The sequence below is a fragment of the Lampetra planeri genome, unplaced genomic scaffold (genome assembly GCF_965212315.1).
Source record: "Lampetra planeri unplaced genomic scaffold, kcLamPlan1.2.h2 scaffold_799, whole genome shotgun sequence".
In the NCBI taxonomy this organism is placed as follows: Eukaryota; Metazoa; Chordata; class Hyperoartia; order Petromyzontiformes; family Petromyzontidae; genus Lampetra; species Lampetra planeri.
This window is the reverse complement of record NW_027615621.1, coordinates 680-24,277: the sequence shown is the minus strand read 5'-3', so window position 1 is coordinate 24,277 and position 23,598 is coordinate 680. Positions and strand designations below refer to the sequence as shown.

Below are 23,598 nucleotides of genomic sequence, written 5' to 3'. Positions count from 1 at the left end.
AAGATAAAATGAGCCGTACATGTGGACTGTCTGTAAGGTTCCAGGCTAGAGGGATGCTGATCATAGAAGTCTTATTGATCTATACAACCCCCCTCCCCCCAGCACACACTGTCAGTCCACACACCCAGACCTTCATCTAACAGGCAATCCTGCTTTTAAACTTCAGCCACTGGAATTTCATTCCACGCAATCATTACTTGAGTTAATGCCGCAATTTATCGCTGGTTGTTTGTGTGCGTGCGGGTGGAGGGGCTGCAATACGGCGCCGTTATAAATATGACAAAGAGCCGTGTGTGTGTGTGTGTGCGCGCTGGTTAAACTTAGGGGTTTTGCATTGACTTTATTACCGCGGTCATCGCGCTGTTATAAGTGAGAGAGAGGATTTATGTGCATGCGTGGATATACACGTGTGTGTGTGTGTGTGTGTGTGTGTGACTTTCATAGACAGACAGTGGGAAACGAACCCATAATCTTTGTCTGGCTGGCCGTGCGTTAAGGGGAGAGGGGAAGACAGGAACAAGACGAGACAAAAAGGACAACAGGCTAAAGGCTTCCCCTTTTGTATTATTCAGAGCAGTAGAGACAGTAGCTATCTTCAAACACACACACACACACACACACACATAGACAGACACATATGCAATATACCTTAACACAGTTAAGAAGACGGCGGCTGCTTTAAAATGCAGAGACTGAAGTGGTGATGCTTTTTGTTAGAGAGGGCAGGAGACAGAGATTCCCATTAGCGTTTGATGCGCTGGGGCGGGATGGGTAAGGGGCTGCTGGGTTTTAAAGCAGACAGCTGTGAATCAACAACCGAACGTGGCACAACTCCAGAGGTCACTGTGATCACAGTCCTTGATACACAAATTACAATTCAACTAAGCGAGCGCTTCCCTCGGCCCCTGTGATATGCGGGAAGTGGAGGTGCAGTGGAGACAAGGCATCGAAAACACCAACACAGCAGAGCAGATGGGCTCCTCCGTCCCCCTGATGTGCATTTTCTGAGCGGCACTGCCACGAACGAAGCTCTCCGCGGCACTGCTTTGGCTATGGCAAGGCCCAGTGCAGCTGCTGTTGATGTGCAGCATGTGCTGTAAAAAGGCCTCAGGGAAGGGGAGACTGCAGCTTGCCACCTGCAAAACCCCGTCTTCTTCTTCTTCCCTGCTTCATTTCTGGAGGTTTAACAGTCTTGTCAACACCTTTCAGTCCCATTCGGGCATATTTGGTTTACTGCTCATGATTGTTTCAGCTTGCTTGTATAGTGTTTTTACGCCGCTCCGAGATGGCACAATCCAGAAAGAACGCAGGACCATAAAGACATGCCGTTATTTCACATGTATGGAATCATTTATCCACGGCTCGCGCCAGATTTGCTGTTACGGCGTTTCTGGAGAAAGAGATTGACACATTGAGAGGTTAGGAAAAGGGAATGGAGGGAGTCTAATAAAAGGTTCTGGCATAGCGTTTAAGAAAAAGAGGGAGTGAGAGGGAAATAAAAACCAGCAAAGGAAAGGAATGCTTAAAGTAAGTACAGGGAACAGGTGTCTTTGTCCTACTTTGCTAGCGGTGCTAAAGCCATTTACTCGGCGGGTCGTTGTTCAGTGTGCAGCCCCATTGAAATTTCTCGCCTGTCGTCACAACACAACCATAATGTCTAGTGTTACTCCTTCCTATGGAACCTCTATGTGTAAATTCAATCAGCTGCCTTACCACTTGAATATAAATACCCCTTAACTCTTTAAGTGTAAATCTAGCTGGCAAGCCACCATCTCCTCTCCACTACCGTCTACTCTATTGTCTCCTGGACCCTTGTGCCCCCAAGTTTCCCTACTCCCCCCGTCCAGAATAGACAAGCCTCAAATGAGCATCAAAAATAGACATTGGAGGACAACTGCTGACAGCCCGGTGACGAAAGCAGCAGACACAGACACAAGCACATGGTCAGTTGGATTACCGGCAGATAATTGAGGCCGTGCAACAGGAGAACACACTGTGCAACCTGTGTCTTTTATATTTAAAACAAAACAAAACACTGAACCATTATTCTGGAGAAGCACACTGGGATTTGCTTTGGAGCTTTAGAGGAGTCTTTTCATTTGTGTCGTCATTCAGCTTTGACCGATCTTACGAGGTCAAACACTTCTCGGAACGGCCTTTTTCCTGGCTGCGTCTTGCTCCGATGCTTTTTAAACGGCAACGTATCCCAAGACGGGATGCAGAGAGGTGTGAAGAAGGAAGATGAATTAGCTGACAGGTTTGCATAGTTCGGTGTGGTGAGTTTAGTTTAGAGGTTGAGGGTCAGCGTAGGGCTACGGCCGCCACACCTCGGCCCCTCTGACCTCCAGGAAACCTTATAGGCGGCAGCTATTTAGAGGCGAAATGTCAGCACTTCTGTCTGTCTGTATATTTACTACTTGTCTGACAACATAGTGCCACTCGCTGCCCGCCAGCACATAACAATACTTTAAAAATGGTTCCAACCCCTTTCTTGTCTTACCAAATTTCTGATGGGAAGCACTTAACAAAGCAGTATATTTAATGCAACTCATACCTTTAAGCGCAGCAAAGAAAGTTACTTTAGATGGAGCATGTGAAGTGTTTGCACGCCTCTGAGTTCATTTGTTAGCAGCCAAACTCACTAAATCAAGTCCCCCATATCCACTTTGTTTACCCATTTTCTTTCTGGTCTCCCACTTCCTCCCCGTCTTTCAATCACGCACTCTCGCTCCATGCTGATTTGACTGAGTGTTGCCAACTTGTTTCAACAACTGCACGGGTTCAGGGGGCCAGTCGAGTGTAACAGCGCAGTCACCTGCGTCACCATCTTAACAAGCAGCATGACCTGCCAATAAAAAAGGCTTTTACCCTGATCGTCCTCAAACAAGACTTAAACACAACATGCTCTTTCGCCTTCAGAATGCCCAAAGTGCTCACAAATGTGAATCACAGCGTGATTCACATTTGTGAGCTTGCTTGAAAATGAAAAACTGGAAGAGGAGGTGGAGGCAATTTTGGCTTTTCTTTGCCTCTTCATTAGCCGGAGCTTGATGGAGAAAGGCAGACACAGATGGAAGTTTAAAAACACATCCACAGATTCCGTGGGATGGTGGAACGGTGTCGATCCGACGCCATTCACGTGGTCTGTCCCTGTCCGTAAGTGAGCGTTGTCTGCACCTGCTCTCAGAACGGAGGAGGAACTTTCTGTAGGTGCTCATACAAATAAAATTAAGAGAGAGGAGATTCAAGGAGGACAGCTGAGTCTATCATTTCCAGGAGCTCTGTAAACTTGTACTTCATGACAGCCTTTCATCCCTCATCAAAGCATCAAGTAGACGAGCAGACTTTTAGCGCATGCTGAAACTCCCAACCCCCTTTGTCTCTTCCTCGCCGCTGCCTCCTCTGGGACACTCGAACTTAAATCTTCTCTTTTAACAAGTTTCCTGTACCTCCTTCCGGCCTCCTGCATTCCCTTGGGGTTGGACCTACGGGATATGGTATTTGGAAAGACTGTGTCTTAAAGCTCAGTCTACCACCGTCAAGGGACCTGAGGAGGACTTTGGGAAAATCACTCAGATTCACTGTCGTCTACACTCAGGCTGCTAAATCGTAGTCGGTGCTATTGAAAAGAGCGCAGATTTAAGCCCTGAGATGCTTCCTAAATCTAACACTTAATACATGTGGACAACCCCTCATGTCGCCTTACCACATAATGGGAAACCACACATCATGCATAGAAGTGTGTCGATATGTCATTTCCTATTTCATCCTGTCGCCTTCCAAGTATGACTTCTACTACTTCCCCCCTTTTCTTTCTGCAACACTTTTTTTTTTTTTTAATTTTGTATTGTAGTAGTAATAGAAGTAATAATACATTATAAAAAAAAGTGCACTTGGAGCGACAGCTGCTAGACAGCATTCACATTGAACTCATCAGTGTACTCAAATCAGCTGTACTGAGTAGCGAAATAGAAGTTGATTGCAAGCGCGGTGTCGTTTTTTTTGCTTTTGATAAATGGATCTGCCCCCAGATTTAATGGTTTCTACCCTGGCCTGTGCTACGGGTTCTGTGAAAATCACACAGGCAAACTGACAAAAAAACAACTCTTTGGTGGAAGTCGAGGCAATTTACAGTATTTCTGGAGGAGAGGAATGATGTCTTTCGTGATGGTCAATAATTTATGACTGAGACAGGGCCGATGTGAACTCCCACACACCTCCCCTCGAATTCCTGCTACTGATCAAATGGATTTGGTTACTGCTAAAATAGCAACTTGAAGGGGTAAAGAAACAGAACATGCGGTGGGCGATGACTTCACACGTCAGCGGTGTGCTGGGGAGGACAATACTGTACGCGTGTGTTCGGACGGGTGGGGTGGGGGTGTCGTCTATCACTGGACAAACGCTTGTGTGCCGGGGAGGGGGGTGGGGGTGGGTGTGTGTGGGGGGGTGACGGGTGTAGGGAGGTTGTCGGCCAGAACGGTGCTGCTCCTCAAATGAAATAATATATCTTTGAAAGCCTACGCCCCGCGCCCGTCCTCGGGCCTATATATCAAACCGAGAGCGTCTGGAGGATTCACTCCAGGCCCATTAACCTTCCACCTGTTTCCCCCTTCCACCCCCCACCCAGCCCCACCTACTGGTCCTTTTTTACCCCCCTTGTTGTCCTTCACCATGCACCCTCTCCTCCTCCTCCTTGCCCTTGGGTGCCGCCTCGCGCAGCCCCTTGTTCATCTTTCCATTTAACCCCCACAACCTCCCTCTTCCTCATTTCTCCCTTCCTTTCTCCCTGTCCTTCTCTAGCTGTCCTTCATTACCTCCTTGTCTGTCTCCTTCCCTCTCTCTCTATCTGTCACCAACTCTTTCCTCACTCGAAATCACTCACTTTTTTTCCTCCATTTGCTCCTTCGGTTTAAACTCTTGCAACACTTTTTCTTACATGTCTCATATCTGTATGTCTACACCGTCTTACTTCCCCAGTAATGTAAAGCAGGCGTTCTCTGTCGGGGTGTGTGCTGGGGCGGGTGCAATACAGTCTGAAGAATAATTCAAATGCAATGGACCAGGGACACAGTTACAAATCTCTGCCAACTGCATGTGGCCGCCAACCCTGTCATGCTGGCTGTTTGTCAGGATTGGGGTGTTGGGTGGCGGTGGGGAGATTGTTGACCTCTGTGACAAGACAGACATTGCAGGCTGGGGCTCGGAATCTGTGTGTGTGTGTGCAAGCAGCGTGTGTGTGTGTGTGTGTGTGTGTGTGTGTGCATTAGTGTGTTGCATAGACACACCATGTCCTCGGGGTCACAGATCATGACTACACGGCGTATTAATTATCCGCTCAGTTATAGACTGTGTAGGAAAAAAAAAAGGTGCTATCGTCAGTCAAAGGAGGGACAATGCACACACACAAACATGGACACACACACACACACACACACACACACACCTTTGGCTGAAAATTAAACTGCTCCTGGATAGGTCATGGAAAGAAATGTGTTTGTGTGTATGAGATAAAAAGAACTAGACTGACCTGGGCAGCCTGAGTTGTAAGTATTTCACCACAGTCATGTAAATATTTATGGGTGTAAGGGGGTGTTATCCACTCGGGCTGAGTGGGGCACATCAGAGAAGCTTACATTATTAACTTAGGTAAATCTATAAGTGGAGAATATTCAGGGATCACCTCCCCTCTCCAGCGCAGCCGCTGAGATCTGTCATGATAACGTTTGACTGACTGATATACGGCGGCTTAGAGACGTCAAACAAACTAACAGAGAGGACGTGGTTTTGTTGGAAATAAATCTCCTCCCTAAGAGCACTTCTTATTTTAAAACTGTGTCCACGTGAGATATGATTTCATACCATTTTAACAAACAATTCAAAATCAGCAAAAATGATTTTCTCATACCATATCATTATTATTAAACTAATGTGAATTTATCACTTAGACTAATAAACTATATGTAGTTTGTTTTACCATGGGGAGACTACTGCACCAATTGTAACAATAGTTGGAGACTCTCTTGTTTTTTCTCGTCCTCCGTCAACCTCGTATTCTGTCTTTTCACAGCTGCTGTAATTGGCAGTAATGAGGTCCAGGCTGGTGTCTGGTGCCCCACTCAGGTCTGCTTACCTGAAGATACAGCCACCACTATATAAACTAGTATTTAATGTTAATATTCATCATCATTTGAATATGATCTGATTAATTCATCCTGCTTTTCTGCCCTCTTCCCTGGCTTTCTTTTCTCTAGCGTCTTCTAGCATCTTTCTTTTTTCATTTTCTCCTGCACTCTCCTCCATGACATCACATTTTCTTCTTCCCTTATTTTACTACTTGTCTCTTCTCCTCTCTCATCCTCCCTCTTTGTTTCACCTCTCTTCTCCTCGCCTGTCCTTTCCCTATCCCTGGCCATCTGTTTATCCAATATGGCCATCCCATCTCAGCTGGGAGCTTTCCCAGGGAACAAGACTTCTAATACAGTTCCTCCTCAAACTTAATGGCCCTCACTTCTGCTTTTGCCATTCTCGCTACATGCGGAGAGGCAAAAATGAAAAAGAAATAGACAGAGAGGCAAAACCTGGCTGGTTCCCCCCAAAACTGTCCCTGGATGACTAAAATAAACATTGAAGCCACATTTCAAAATGTCACAGGCATTTTGATCCCCGCTTCACTTTTATCTGACGAGTGGACTAAATATAAGTATAAAGTTACACAGCATTTACTCAGACAGATTCAATAATATCCTCTTAAGTTGTCATCTATGAAGTTGAGGTAAAAACCTCAAGGAGTCGCATTCAATTGTTTCTGTGAAGAATTAAGAAGATGCTGGAAGCACATGAAGTCACGAAAGCTTCTCTGGGGGAATCCGGGAAATGAATAAAGATGGGTTAAGGTGATGAGGATACAAGGGCATGGCGGACGATGCAAAAGAAAACAGGGGGATACATTGGAAATGAATCATCATAGAGCGTATTTTCCGTTTAATGTGACTCAACAATTCCAGGTGAGGTGATTTGACTTGGTAAAACCTCAACTGACCTGGTGTTTTCCATTAATTAACTGCTCTTATAATGTGTTGACAAGGTACACAAAAGCGCTGGCCGTCCCAACACGAGTACACACATCCTCTTTTATTAAAGGCACTGAGAGGAAGGGGGAGTGGTGGTGAAAAGGGAGTTGAATAAGGAAGGTGAGACATAAACACATGAATCATCAATAGTCCCGATCTGCCTGTTGAATTCTCCCTCCCATTGTGTTTGCTTGTGGGAGTCAGTCCAGCCACCCCAATGCTGGAACAATGGAGGAGAGCGGGGCAGCGAACCAGCAATGAGTCATCCTGATACACGCACACTTGCCCGGAGTAAATAGACAAACACATGCAAACAAACTCACACATGTTGTCCATACTCTTATTTCACCTTTTTTTAATGCTAAGTGTAAACATTGTCATCCAGTCACTCAGACTGTTTATGAGCCTGGAAACAGACTCAGAACTGTCAGCGTTTTTAGAAAAACAGTCTCTTGTTATTTTTGCTGCAACAAGGGCATTATAGTATAATTTATGCATCTCAGATTTTTAAAAAAATATCAATACAAACTTTTTTTTTAAAAGTTGAGTCCTTTTGTAAGATACAGAAGACTCAATTAGTTCCCTCGATGTAGTTCTTTGCTTCCATTTTTCTGACGTTTACTTCGATAATCGCTTATCGGCCCAGGGACATGTGGTGGATGTGTGTGTGTGTGTGTGTGTGTGTGTGTGTGTGTGTGTGTGTGTGTGTGTGTGTGATGCATGAATTGAAATAAATGTAATATACTGTTTAACACTTTTAAATGATTATGTCAGGCCCCAGCTCCACTCTCAAACCTCTATAATTCCTTCTGTTAGTGACTCCAGTTCCCTAATATCCTGAATATAGCATTTATGTGGTGAAACCATTAAGTGTGAATTCCAATAACCCCAACATGCTGAATTTAATCCAGTTGCTCTCTTTAAGGACCCTTGAATCACTTTTGTGGAGATTTGTCCTTTAAGAGGCACATGTGTTAGACGCTCTCTCGTCATGGGCCGAGGGATTCAGGCCAGGGCAGACGAGGACAAAAGAAGGGAGGGGTGCTATGGCCAGCATATTTCATCTCAAATTGTCAAATACACCTTCAATACAAGGAGTCATGTGCTTCTAACACATTATATATACATATCTATCTATCTATATACACTGGTATATGTGCATATCATCTTAGTGCTGCCAACTGAATGACGTCCTTGGAATTGAGGAGGCGTTAAAGAGAAATAAACGTGCCTGTGTATGTTTTTCCTCAAGCGACGGTGAGAAAGAGGCACCATACCACAACGAATGAGAATGACGACTGTTGCTCAGAACGTCCTCCAAATGACAAAATGTCTACAAGTCCCATGACCCGAGTCAAACTTATGGAAACAAAATGTTTAAACACCTTTTTTTGGCAGACATCTCACACACACCCTCCCAGCTTGGCTCCGTTACCAAAGAAATTCTTTTGTTCTTACTGTGCTAATAATAGCGGGAGCATTATGTGTGAGTGGTGTCTGTGTCTTAATGCGGGCATGTGTGTGTGTGTGAGAGATGAAAGTGTATTTATAGTTTCCTACAGTGCTGCACTCCTCCTGTGACAAACTTTTTAATTGTACTCTGCTTCCTGTCTTTTTGGCCTGAAGCTCAACCTCATATCTAAGCAGATCTGTTCGAACCAAGCAGGTCAAAGGTCAGATGGATTCAAATATTTTAATCATTAAATTTGCTAGATTTTTTTTTATTTTCTTTAGAAACAGTGAACCATCTCCAGAAATGAAAACCCTACATACCCAAGTATCACACACACACACACACACACACACAAACACACAAAACACAACAAACATTGCATTGCATTGTAAAAGATGGAGCGAGCCGAGGTCGTGGGTGGGTCTTTTTGTTGTTGAGGCACAATAGCACTACTAAGGTAAAAACAGGAAAACACACAGGCATACACACACACACACACACACACAGGACAGTGTAACTGTTATTGATGATAAATACAACAACATAAAGAACATATATCAAACATCTTAAAATTCAGAAAGATCCTTTGAAATAAACTCATTTAAAACGAGGAGCAATCAGCAAGATCCATTAAAAAAATTTTCGGAGAAACTACTACTACTTTTTGAGAACAAAACTACTTCAAATAAGAGTGGATGTGAGAAGCATCACTAAATGTTCTGTTTTTGTTGGCATTATATAGTGACTCTGACATAGCACATAGTTTCATCCTCAAGAAATAAATGTGCATAATTATTTTCAATACTGATTGTGTAAGTGCATCAACACATAAATCATGGTTTCAGTGGACAAGCTGCTCCGAGATCATTTCCTGTGATCCTGTGAAACATTTGAACTGAGGACAAAAAGTGCTGTTGAAAGAAAAATGATGTGCATAAAACTGATCATTTAAATTGTCCTTGTGTAAGAAACACTAATTACGCTGTGAGAGGCCTGAATGAACGAGGACGTAAAGGAGCATGGCTCGAAAGACGCTCAGTGTTTTGTCCTACTGAGCCGACTCTGAATATTTTGCATAATGCCATTGAATGGAAATGTGTGAAAAATTGTCATGCCCAAGCTCTATAAATTCTGTACAAACCTGCAGTAAAAGGCAGGTTGTGGGTCAACGGACCGGCCAGCGGTTCCTAATGAGAAATAAGCATGGACGAAGGGATCGCAGGGTCCTGTGGGAAAAACTGTCAAAGCCACAGCCAGGACATTATTTTCCAATCCCACTTGTGCTGTAGATGGCTCTTTGAAGGTGAGGCATTAGGGATAAGTTTAATTATCTCCCTCATTTAAGTGAAATACAGACCACCACCCCACAAAGGGGCCATGCATTTTTTTTTTAGGGGTTCAGGTTCAGGAGCAGATTTGTTCTGCACTCAACCCAAGTAATTTTCTACCCTCAATTACTATCAAGCTCCAGTAATATGAGCATTCATTAGGGAAACATTTGGTTCAGCAGTAAATCAGGGGCGTGACAAACACGAGTGTTTGAGATAATTGAATTAACATGACGGTGAGAGAAATAGAGAGGCTTCACAATGATGGCACAAATCTGAGCATTCAAAGTTAATGGGCACACACACAGTTATTAGTGGTGGCCACACCCGACAGCAAAGCTTTGTCTGTGTGTGTGTGTGTGTGTGTGTGGTGTGTGTGTGTGTGTGTGTGTGTGTGTTAGTGAAGTGCTCATGTGCCTCCAAATACAGTTCTCCATTTATGTCAATAGCCGGGACACGGCGCGTGCTAAATGTCAACGTGTGTTTTTCAAGGACTGTTGTCTGTGTCGTAATTGGCTACGAGGTAATTTTACATTTGTTACGCTTGTTATTTTCCCCTTTGAAAACAAAATATATGTAAAATATTTGGAGAGACTTGAACAACAGGCCCCATGAATATGCTGCTGAGCCTTTGGTGATGAGGTGCGAATCAGACAAAGGAAGATGAAGCACAGATTATTCAAGCGCCTCTCGTGTCGCACTGAATGTTGACCGTCACTCACAGAGAAAGTACAGCTGTGAACCTCTCATTTGGGGTGTTTGTTGAAAAGGGATCCAACCAGAGTTACACTCATGCTGATGTTTTGTTTGAAAGGATCAACACACACTGGCTGAACTTTGTGACCCACTTCCAAAGGTGGACACGGTCTGTTTGATGATGCAAACTGCCATCCACAGAGAAATAATCAAATCGGCTTACAAATGGGACATGTAAGTCAGCTCACCGATAGAGACTTTGACAGCTATCCAATGAACATTGAAAGCAACTTTCCACACTGATCGATTCACTTCCGAATCGATGTTCATTGGATAGCTATCAAAGGCTACTGAGTACGTCTGCTGTCATAATGTGCAACCACGGCCATGAGGAGCGCATATATACAGATTGGATTTTGCATATGGGAGCAGTGGATGAGACGGTGCATGAGTGATGACTAGTGTCCAAGGCAGGTCTGGCGGGTACGACAGATCCCAATAGATGGGGACCCGAACTAAATACAATGCTGAAATAATCTTTATTAAGATGAAACAAATGCTATCACTGTGAGTCTTCTTTGTGAAATGACCAGGTCTCTGCATGTTTTACCAATGTGCTAATGGACAGTGTCATCCCAGTGTGTGTGTGTGTGTGTGTGGGGGGGGGCTTTATTCTGTTCACATAAAACACTAAGACCGGGACCCTGTTAGTAGGAGAAGTGCCTGCAGCACATAGTCAAAGTCGTTCTCGATCCGCTGCCAAAATGCGTTACGCCCAGTGTAAATACAGCTGGCTGCTGAATTTTGATCAGAACAGGGGGACAGACAGCGACAAGGAAACCCCTCCACTGCACACACAATATTATCCACTGCGCTTGAGTGTTGAGCCGGTGCATACGAGAGTTAGATTAAAGGCTTGTCAAAGATAAAGGCTTGAACAAATCACAGACTGTCAACTACTGTGGATGAAAGCATGATGAAAGTACTGAGGCAAAATGCTGGGATAACGGACTCAAGGTCACTGCAAATTCCATTAAAGTGAAGTCAAAGCATGCTATTATAATTTAATTTGAATCAATGCAAACGTACCTTGAGTTCACGGAAGAAGATGCTGCTGCGTGCCCACTCCACGATGGAGAAGAGCGTCTGGTCAGCCATCTTGCACATGAGGCCAAAGGTATTTAGCTTCTCGTGCTTCCCTCGGCTGGCCTGCTCCTGCTGCAGATAGGCCAGGATCTTCGCCTGAACCTGCGGTTCATCTGGTTCGCACTTGAGCAGCTCTACAATCAGGTGGGGGAAGCTGGGTGGGGAGCCTGACTGGTAGGCGTCGACGTAGGCGTAGCCCATGATGGACTCCGGTGAGCTGGTGTACGGGTCTGGGTACTCGGACTTGATGGTGCGCGTGCCCTGGGAAGTGTCCGTAGGCCGCCTGGTAGCCCTGCAGGCTGCCGGCGTGTGGTGGGCATTGCCATGCTGGACTGGCGAGGTGACAAATGGGCTACGGTCATAGTCTGTGGGGGGCAGGGCGGTGGCGTGATGGTGGTGGTGGTGGTGGTGGTGGTGACCTGTGTGGTGGCCTGCGTGGTGGCTCAGTGGGAGGCCCTTGGAGGCGGCTGAGTGGATGTTCTGGATGGCTGATGTAATGGTGAGATCGGTGGGCACCGCTTGCATCACCTGGCTCATGGCCTCGATTTTTAAACCGTTGGCTCGGATCAGCGCCTTCTTTTGTTGCTTGAGGGCCCGGTTCGCGTTTGTACATCGGGCCGAACTTGTTGCGGCCACCACGCATGCGATCCGCCCGCACGGCTAAGAGGCAGAGAAGGAAGAAGACAGGAGAGGGACACGGTATAATTCACTTCAAATGATGTCATGACTGGTTGAAATGTAAATTTTATCCATTACAAATGATTTTACCAGAGATAGTAGTGCTGCAAGAAATGCGCATTTGTCATCTGTATGTAGAGCAACGGTTTTCCTAGTGTGATGACACTGATATTTACATGTTGACTCTTAAACCTGCAGGTCTAATAGACTGTGTAAAGAGGCGACCCTCTCTGCATAGAGGATCTCTGTGAGCTGGTTATCTCTGTCTCCCACTCAGGAAATACACATTTCAAGAATCACAAATGTAAAGTATCCAAATCCTGGTAAAGACTGACAGTGAGTGCCCACTGGGGTCCTCACCCCCCCAGCCCCCCGCCAACCCCCCCCCCCCCCTTGCAGCATCCCGTGGCGAGGATCATAACGTGTCTCTACTGTGGGTATTTCTAATGAACGAGCCGGGCACGCGGTGGACCGCTACAAGGGCCACGTGTGATCTGGCCGACTGCTGCTGTAGCGAAGCTGCTCTGCTGTCTCCCAGTCGGGGGGCGCTGGTGTTAATTATTCATACTTAATTACCTCTTACTCTGCCGAACCCAGCGTGCAGTGAGCTAACGGACGTCTGGAGGCAACAGACAAACAGTGAAAGCACATTTTAGACAAGTGCCATTTCCCCTAGCTTGTTTGTATTCTCACATAACTTGTGTTTGTTTGTTGTGAAATCGTTGGTAGAATCACACTGATGAGGAGACAACTTTGGACCACTCATGATGTCTTGATAAGTGCATGAGCAGAAGAATATTTAAGAGGGTGTGATAGGGCCTCATGGTGTTCGGGGTGGGGGGGCAGCAGGCAGGAGGGGCACACACACACATACACACACAAAAACACACATACACACACACACACACAATCCAAGCTGCCTTGGGGAGTGATTTTAATGACCTCTGTTAGAAAAGTGTCCATCACTGATCTGAGGAGCTAAGAGGGGAGACACACACACACACACACACACCCTGTAACACCCTCACATGCTGTCTTGCTCATACACAGAGAAGCCACACATGCTGGTCCTGATCACAGAGCGGGATGGGAGCCAGCCAGACGCTCTTGAGGACACCTTGAGGAGCCTCGGCCAACTCAAATGATTCGTCATTTCTACACAGTGATTTTACGCAAATGGTTACAGGAACAACAAACCTCTCCGGCCATCTCGGGGATGGCTGTTAAAAATTAATCACACACCAAAGGGGCAAAAAAAAAAATCATCCCTGTCAGATGTATCCATTATCCATTATTTTAGGGTGAATTTTAACTATTAATGATTTCTGCACAACAGCGTAATTAATGAGCTGAGAAACTAATAGTTGGTTCTTGCTCGGGGAGCAAAATGGGGCCCAGGCCGCCTTCTCAGCTGCCTCAGACCTGGGGACCCACATCCCTACGTGGATATCAGGATGGGGATGCAGGGTTTTCCATCCGACACACACACACACACACACACACACCACACACACACACACACACACACACACACACACGTGGCTTCCATCCCCCTCAGAGGGACGTTATACTAACTAACATTCATCTACTCAACACACACACACACACACACACACACACACACACACGAATTTGATAAAATAATGCAATACATGTATGTGTGTGTGTGTTGTGTAGTTAAATACATTAAAGTAACATTATGTTGTTACGTTGATGATGAAAAAAAACTTTCAAAGTAAGTACAAGTTCTGTCTGATGTTTGTGAATGATAAATAGCCAATGATCAATACATTCAGTAGAAAAGGTTGATTGGCACAAGTTGTCTATAAAGGGAAGTTATGAGCCCAACTTAGATTGAGACAAAGTTCGAGGGCATAAAATAAAGAATTCATAAGATGAAACAAATGGAAACATCACTTTTAAGTTGGGGGATATTGTGGGTTTGTGGGCACACTGCAGACAGAAACACTTTTCTTCCGTTCTGGTTTACACTGAGCACACACACACACACACACACACACACACACACACACACACACACACACACACAGAGAGCGTCTATCCCACTCTGGTCCTCTGTGGCGCTTTGTTTCCAACTAAATCCCCAAATTCCAAAAAAAGTATCCATACCTATGTATACGCCATCTCAAATTTGTTTGAGCAGCACACACATGTCCGTGCACACACACACACACACACACACACTCAGCCCTCAGCGCTTATATCGTTTGATTTATGGTTGTTTAATATACAGGAATATTAAGCGCACGTAGGTGAGGATCCCTGTCGGCCGCCAGCATATTAATGGGTCCCACGGAGCCTTGCTGACACCCTGTTTGTCATGTCGGGGGCCCCAGCCCCTGTTCCGGATGCGCCCTATCCCATGCACACACATGAATACCTATGATACCGATGCATAAGTAATGGGAGCAGCTTCCTGCGCTCCCACCTCACGTAGCGGGAGGCTGGATGGAAGACAAATCAGAGTGAGAGAGATGGAGACCAGAGGAAATAAAAAGTAGAGGACACAAATTAAAACTGAAAGGGCTAATTTCAGCTGAACGGTTTTAGATGGGATATATGTAAAGATGTCATGAAAGATGATTTTCCTGGTTTTGTACAGAAGATCCCATTAAAAGTGAATGAAAAGTTTAAAAAAAAAAAAAGCTCTTTCTAAATATAAACGATATAACTATTAAAAGCGACCTAACCAACCCACAGCTGACATATCATAAATACCCCCGTTCCGCTCCGTCTTTAAGATCATACACACATTAGGCAGATCAGTGAAGCGTGATCCAAAGCAACTTTGAGCGAGCATAAAAAGAGAATCATGCCAGTGGGAGCTATTCGGATGCAGCACGCTTCATCAGCTTAAGTGAATGATGTGTTAATAGTTTGAAACCTTTGCGGGATGTGACTTTTGCTTCTTTTCTTTTTCTCAATGAATCAACGCTGACTGAGACGTACCAGGAGGCGCAGATTTTACAGCACGGTGCGTTTTTGTGGTTAAAGAAGCTGCCAGTCTCCATCGTCACAGCACTCGCTAAAGAGAGTTTGACATTTCTTTCCATCGTAGAAATGTCTGCCTGCCTCTGACTGACATATATCATCTGCTTTTTCTAGAAGCTCATGATTATTGGTTGATTTTTTACACATACGTTAACCCGTCAACAGGTGAGAAACAACAAGAAACAGGTTAGCAAACTTCTTCAGCCGACATTCTGTGAGACAAAGGTAAAGCAGATTCATGTTGAATAATCTGCCATGTGTGCTCCAAATGTTGCCTGTGCGTCACTGAATCTTTGGAGCTGCTAATTTAAACTGTGCAGAGGTGAGCTGCACTCTTCCCAAAGCAGTTTGGTCAACTGTCAGATTTCTCTTCTCACTCTTCGTGCTCGACTCACATGTTGCTACAAGATGCGTTGCGGTGGAACGAAAATCTCACAGTAACAAAGCCCACAAACCAACTTCTCTCTTCCACCATTATCGTACGCACATTTTCCTCAGATCACATGACAGCTTCTCCCCTCTCGCCTGTGGCCTTCTGAACACCTTTGGGCTTCTCATGAATATATTTATGTGTTTACCTCATGGGTGTGTAAGTGTGTGTACATAAGTGTGTGCGGTGAGGGGTGTCAGCCCTCTGTATGGGAGGTCTTTACTGGTTGTGGCAGCGGTGGCCCACCGGAGCCTCTGGCCCCTGACAGAGCGCTGTAGGCCCCTGTCTTGCCCCCGAGCTGAAAGCTACCAGCAGCAAACCAAATCAGACGTTACCCCCCACCCAACCGTGTCAGCTGGAAAATGACAGGCTGGGACATTCTGCCCAGCGGCCATTCAACAATTAACAGCAATTAATTACACCGCACATGGCGGATAGAGGGAGAAGCCTCCGGGAAGATTTTAGTTAGGCTGTCTTTGCTTTACTTCACTTTTCTTAGTTTGCTGGAGATTTTTACTTTGGTTTAAAATACATTAATTTAGTTGAAGTTTAATTGAATGATGGTGCAGAATGTTTTTTTAGGGAAATAATTTTGCATATCACATATTAAGTTCTTTGTTGTAACTTCTAAATCGTCTGTTGTACACTTAGCCCCCCCACACACACACACCCTCCTCCACAAATTAGTGATTTCAAAGTAAAACTGAGAATTAGTTGATCTTAAATCTCTTTAAACACTGGAAGAATGTATCTCGCTCTGGCGTCCTGTCACTTCGGTATATAGCCGTGTTTGAACAAGCTTCTGAGCCACGTTCAAATTAAACAAAGAGGCCTCAAAGCACCAGGCCAAAAGTATCATCATTACCATTCTCGCTGCAAAGCCAAGTTTAATATTTTTTCTATTCTCTGTTTGGCAAGTTTAAGTGTGCAACAGCTACCAGATACCCCCAACTCCCCCTGAACCCATAACGTGCTAATAAGCATTGCTAGTTTTCAATGCACTGGTAGAAATGAAAGGTTTCACTTCACAGGTCTCCAAAAAAAAAAAAAAAAAAAGTCTCCGATGGTCATCTTTTAATGTTTAAATAAACATAATCTTCTACTTTCACACAGCCAATTATACTGTCAAAGCAGGTAACCGCCTTTTTTTTTTCAGAAGGTCATGTGGATATCTCCATTAGGAATAAAACTTTTCACATTCAAACTGATCACAGAAGAGTACTTCAGAGTGGAAATCCTCTGCTTAGCTGCATTCAGCTGCGAATTCATGTAAAAACTTTTGGCTCTGTCACTTACAAGACCGCTGGTGGAGGTTTTTTAAAAACTGTGGAGGTCCAGAAGCAGGCAACCTCCAGTTTGAGCCGCATAGAATAATTTTTTTCCTCTCCTAGTTTCATGAGCAGTAATTGCAAACAGGCATCACATAGAAGAATCTATAATACACTGCAAAGAATGAAGTAACACTGGCTCGATTGGAATCTTCACTGCAGTGTGTGTGTGTGTGTTACTATATATACTGCATATATGTGTAATATATATACTATGTATGTGTAATTCTGTGATGTATCCTATCATAGTTTTATTCAACAGAAAAGACAGAAGTTTCAGGTCCCTGAAAAGACTGTCAAAAGCCAGAAATGTTAAAAAAATAAAGTAAAATACAAAAATGTTGCTTTACCTTCTAGTTTCATGCCAACGGTGAGGCACTTCTGGAAGCGGCAGTATGGGCACCGTTTCCTCTGGGTCTTGTCAATTTGGCAACTCTGGTTCTCTATACATGTGTAGCGCTTGTTGTTCTGGACGGTTCGCTTGAAGAAGCCCTGTGGAGAGAACCAATTAAGATGTCAACCTGCTTGACCCCTGCAATGCGCTGGTAATCGACCCATTCCACACGCTCAGACAGATGGAGAGGGACCACACGAATGTGCACAGACACACACACACACACACACACACTCACACACACGCACACCATAATGCCCCAAAAATGCAAACAAAAATGTATTGATGTGGACTGAATATAAGCACAATAAGAGCATGACACTTTTTTACAAGTGTTGTTTTGTAATAACTTGTTTAAATTAAGAAAAACCACACAACTTGACAACGCCACCATTTTTCGCGATTCTCCTCTAATATCTCATATTTAAACCGTGCCTTCACTGTAACCATGTTGAAATCTACTTCAAACCTGTCAAAATAACGCTTTCCATTCCCATAAAGATTTAAAGGGAAAGAACATTTTCAGGTCTGCAATTAATTATTGAAAAAATATGAGCAGAAGAGTCAAAAAATCCAATAAATTATATCCATAATTCACAGTTCCTGGATTACGGAGATTCAAACCTGCAATGTGGAATTAGTTATTGGCAGCAGCAGTGAAAATCAAACGCGGGAAGATGGTATTAAACGTATTCTAGATCTGAGAGGGGAAGCCTTAAACCTGTTTCTTAAAAAGGGGGCTCCTGTCAATACTCACAAAATACAAATTTCAATTAATTGGCTGATGATCTGTGTAATCTGATCCTTAAAAAAGACGGATAAACGCACTGTAGTTGGTTTTACATTGAAATTATATATATATATCCCTCTCTGACAACTTCCCAGTTTTCCATTTAGCGCACAGCGGGTGACATAAATATCTCCAGCAAACACACAATATCACATCTGGAAGTTCAGCTGACAACATCTGTGAAGAGCTGCCATCTGACATGCAGTTCAGACCCACAAACAATACACAACAACAAAGATCCTCATTCAAACAAACACTGCCACAAAGCTACATCGGTCCTCTGTCAATCACTATTGATGAGGAATTTGTAAAATGCGTTTTGCTTTCAAGTTAGAAAAATTGTCTGAATGTGCTCCCGACCTTGAAGTCATTCTTTAAGCCATTTAACCGGCGTTTGCGGTTTTTTCCCCCAATTACACGTGTTTATTATAAATGAATGTGACCTTTGACTTTCATTTGCTTTAGTCATATTTCCTTTCATTTCAAAGTATTTGTCAGATATTGAATATGTTACAATATGTGAGTGTGTGTGTGTGTGTGTGTGTGACTTTAAACCCCCCTTTCTGGTTGCGTGTGTTGTCACATCAGTCTGATGTGAAGTTCTAATCTCAGAAGAAAACTTGCTGGGATTGAGCCTGTTGGTGTAACAACGACGACTGTTTTAGCCTGTTGTTGTTATTCTAACATGTAGGTGCGTTACCGTATTTGCTTTACATGGACTTTGGTGTGCTATGAACTAATACTGCAGTGTGTGTGTGTGTGTGTGTGTGTGTGTGCGTGTGTGTCAGACAACGATAGGTCCCATTTAGGGGTCATCAGTAGAAGAAGTGGGTTGAGGGAAATTGTAAATGAAGCTTCAAAAATGAAATGACAAGTGCAATGTCGGACTCGGGGAAACTTGGTTTGTATTCGAATTTGCCCGAAAAGAAACTATCGCTCCCGAAATGTTTTGCACCGCCTGCCGATGTAATGTCAATAGAAGCCTGTAACATGACAACATCTTATCGTCAGCCTGACGATCACACTATTAATAATTTGTCTCCTTGCATTTTAGAGTTAATCAATGACAGGCTTCAGGTAAATATCAATATTATTAATGTTTCATCAAGGGTACGCAGGCCTTTATAACATACCTCTTCATCTGCATCCTGCTTGCACACAAGCAGAACGTGTGAACTCAACTCGCCAACACGTGCTGAGGGGCTGAAAAGCAGCAGAGATGCCACTGACGTCTCCCTCCAAGCAAGTGCTTAGCATCTCAAGGTCATAATATTGGATACAATCTATAACATCTGCTTTGAATAATGAACACACACGCAAGAAATGTGTGCCACTGCATCAATACTGCGAGCTGCAACTCTGCACTGCTAACATGAAGACGTTTGTCTCAGCTTCATTTTGTGCTGACAGCTTTACTGGAGCAAAGAAAACAAAAGTGGGTCGTGCATATTAGCTTGGTGTTGAGGAGAGCGGTGGAAATAGATGGAAAAGGATAAATAAGCTGTTGACAGAGCGCCGATTATTAGCATGAACAGTTTGCTTTGCAGTCGCCTCATTATCAGCGTTATGAGAGGAAGCAGACAATGCTGCTGTTGCTCTTAATGAACTTGTGATGAGAGTTTTTTTTTCCGACGGAGGCTCATTCAAACAGACAGTTTTATTGTGTACTCTTGCCTCCATGGTTACAATCCTTTTCAGGCACCTTCTGGTTACACAATTAAAAAAAAAAAAAAAAAAAATTGCTTTCTGTGCTGTTCAGTACATAAAACATCAGTTTTTAAGCTTGTCTGACCATAAGTCATAACCCCTGTCCTCTTCACTTTGTTTGTTTTTTTTTTCTCTAGAGTATGAGGAATGATTGCATCTTTGTTATTAACACTTGTTGAAAGCCACTCTGAAGGATGTCAGCTTAATTCTACGCATGCAAAAAAAAATGATCCTTGAGTAAAATATACACACACACACTCCTGCTAAATAATGATAGCAATAAGAAAAAAGCTTAAAGATTGAAATAATTCCAGCTTCAGTGTGAAAACACAACTTCACAGCACTTTGAAAACTACAGCTGCCCAACATTTCTCCGCTTATTCCAGAAGATGCAAAAATAAATGTCAGTTTTGTGCAATTTCAGAAGATGCCGCGATGGTTTTGTGCAGGAGCCACTCACCTTGCAGCTCTCGCAGGTCAGCAGTCCGTAGTGATACCCTGAGACCTTGTCTCCGCACACGGGACACATCTCGTCCAGGTCCTCGTCGTAGGAGTAGTCCATCATTTTCAACTGGGGGGCTACGAGGACACACACACACACACACTTAGGCGTTTGTTTCAGTCTCGTTCCCGCACCATCCCGCCCCCGTGAATATTCTTCAAGTCCCGTTTTGACTTGCAGAGATTTTAATTGGAGGTGGGTTTTTTTTCTGAATCCGTTTGAAAGCTGTTGCCGCCTTTCGTCTTCAATTCGTTGCAGACAGGAGTCAAAAATCAGGGGAAGGAGGGAGGAAAAAAAAGCAATATGAAAGTGCGTCTCATAAATATGCATGCGTCTGTGTCGTGGAATCGCTGGGAGAAACAGATATTAGAGATAAGGATTGGTGGAGAGGACGTCACCGCCCACAGACAAATGTGGACGCGCAGAGAAGACGCTTATCTCTGCAGGCGAGGAGGGAAAGAAACCGTCCAAAACCAACTTATGTTTCCCTCCCGAAGAAGCACCCACATCCCGCAGGCCTCTTTACTTTTCTTTTTTGCTGCAAAAGCAGGCGCGAGACATATGTAATTACGAAAATATCACGGATGTGAGAATTTCACCAGTTTCAGTGATGAGTTAAAAATATACAAACTAATGTACGAGGAACGCGAATTCAAATAGATGGTTAATGTAATGCATTTCCACCTTTTTTTTTCTTTTATTTAAAAAAAATGTAGAGTCCAAAAAAAAAAAAAAAAAAAACCCAACAACAACAACGATGGATTCGACAACGTTGCGGTGCATCCGCCTCTTCTCCTCTGAGGCCTGTTAGAAATACTTGCGACGTGTGGCAGCGCTCAGCAAACAGCCAGAATGACATTTACAACACTTACAAAAGCATTTATGGCTCGAATCATAAAAGCAGCCATGATCAAACAGGAAAAACCTCAGTGGCTGTAAACGTGGAAATATTTTGTCAACTCGACGCCTTCCAAGGCCTTCTCCGATATTACTGCTCCACTTGAAATCCCCTCATCTCGTCGCCGAGACCTTTCAATTAGACGTGATTTCTGGTTTGTTAGCGCGTTACCCTGCTGGGATCCAGCTGAAGCAACAAGTTCCACCGAGCTGCCGTCGTTTTTTCCACATGGAGCTTGAAGCAAAAACGACATTTCCGAACTTCACTCTGCCTTCAAACGCGCAGGGATGGAGATCTTCCGTTTTCAATAAATAAATCCGAGATCAGCAGGACATTTACATTGGAGCCATCAATAATCAAATGCAATAAATATGACTCATATTTTTACGGCAATCGTGTGTTTTTCATTTAATATTTCCTCACAATACTCCAGTGAATCCCCCCCCCCCCTATATAATTACAAAATGACAATGGCATGGTTTGAATTTACGCACAGAAAGTTTCCTTTCCCTTCCTTTCCTCGCCCAGATTTTTTTTTTTTGTTTTGTTGTCGTTATATAAATAAAAAGATGCTTCTCGAAGAAGGTGTGTCTCAGTCGGAGCTACCTTGTTCTTGGTCGTGTGTAAACGTGAGATAAGTGTCTCTGAGAATCTTCCGCCTTATCACAGTGTCATAAACCCAAACCGGGCTAATTGATCGACACGAGTGGGAATTAGGGGCTATGTGAGTTTATCTTGGCAGGTAAATCAGTCCCACTCGCATTTGTCTCTTTTGAAATCAGCACCAAAACATTAATAGATTTCCAGATCACTTGGGGGGGATTTTCCTAAATAACATTTTGAAATTTAAAAAAAAAAAACACACATTGAATGTTGCAATTATTTTCTATTAAAGATGCACAGATTTTATTTGTTTCGTACAAGTGTCAGATTTACGTGTCGGCATCGCACACTCGTCTACAAAAAGAGAAATTTCCCAGTCATTTGTCACGTAATTCTCACACATCCCGAGTATTTTGACGGCGTCGGTGCAGTGTAATTCATCCCCCCGCGCTGAGGAATGAAGTTTACTGGACTGAGGTTCAGTAATTCGGGTCGAATCACTAAATCAAAGCCGAAGTGAGCCGCAGCGGTCAGCTCCTCCGTCTCAACTGAACCGGCTCAATTCTGCATTTGAGTTGAGCCGCTGGATCAATTCTCCAACCACAGGCATGGTGAAGTTAAATACAGAGACCTCCTCCGTTTTTACGCACCAGGCGCCAGCACACTTCCACTGACAGCTGCCTTTACTAATTATTCAATCACACATCACACGGAGATTGGAATCATTAGCGATGGAATATTGATAGAAACTGACCTTTTAAAACCAAGGTCAAGACATTAAATTACACGTGCCGACACCTCGTCTACACAGTATATTTAGCGCACAATCACAGGCTCTGCGCACCGACAAAATGACGTGCGAGTGCGTTCCGAAGTGAGACGAGCACACTGGAAAACGCCAGAAGTTTAGGAACCCGGTCTGTTGAACGGATGACAGCTCTTACCTTGCATGTTTCTGGGCACGCGGCCCTGTTCCCCCATACGATCGAGAGAGTCCCAGGGAGTCAGTCTCGACTTTGGGCAGCATGTCAGCGCCGCCCGGCTGAGCTGGAGACTCCGCACCGATCGGCGGGACACCTGGACGTGGGAGGCGAACGTCCCCCACAAACACACCTCAGAGTGTCCCACGTCTCCTTCTCCCTCTCTGACTTTCTGACTCTCTCCTGCCTTCCTCTTATCGAACCATGCTCGGGAATGAAGTGCGTGATTCAGTCGATTCAGACGGTCTCCGAGCTGATGGGCTGCAACGCCGGCGTGTGTCGGATTCGGCTTAGAAATCGAATTTCATTTTTGTTTTTTTACAAAAACCGCATTAATTGTTAGACGGGATGTTCCTTCGTTAGTTAGTTGCGGAAATCCGTCTGAAACTCAAACGAGAAAAGCGTCCGGATAAAGAGACGAGACCAAGTTTCCTTTGCCTTCCCCCCCCCCCAATGTCTATAGCGCGTCACCCATTAATGTCGTACTGTCAGTGTAACTTTCGGTCTTTACCACGCGAGTACGCGCCGCCGGGGCCGCCCTCTCCTGTGCGTAAAGTCAGAATCGGCGTGTCAGTCGGAG

The 23,598-nt window shown here is 44.3% G+C and overlaps 1 protein-coding gene across 1 annotated transcript in view; it reads right to left on the bottom strand.

Annotated features, from left to right (window-relative positions):
• Positions 1 to 23,065, bottom strand: part of LOC144741993 (nuclear receptor subfamily 5 group A member 2-like) — a gene marked incomplete at its 3' end in the record, with an annotated part of 33,150 nt that extends 10,085 nt beyond the window's left edge. Inside the window, 8 exon segments of the mRNA XM_078624487.1 lie at positions 11,640 to 11,960; positions 11,962 to 12,024; positions 12,027 to 12,293; positions 12,295 to 12,356; positions 17,495 to 17,636; positions 20,496 to 20,614; positions 22,983 to 23,016; positions 23,018 to 23,065. Of these exon segments, the coding sequence (XP_078480613.1) occupies positions 11,640 to 11,960; positions 11,962 to 12,024; positions 12,027 to 12,293; positions 12,295 to 12,356; positions 17,495 to 17,636; positions 20,496 to 20,614; positions 22,983 to 23,016; positions 23,018 to 23,065 (1,056 nt within the window).
• Between the last annotated feature and the right edge of the window lie 533 nt (positions 23,066 to 23,598).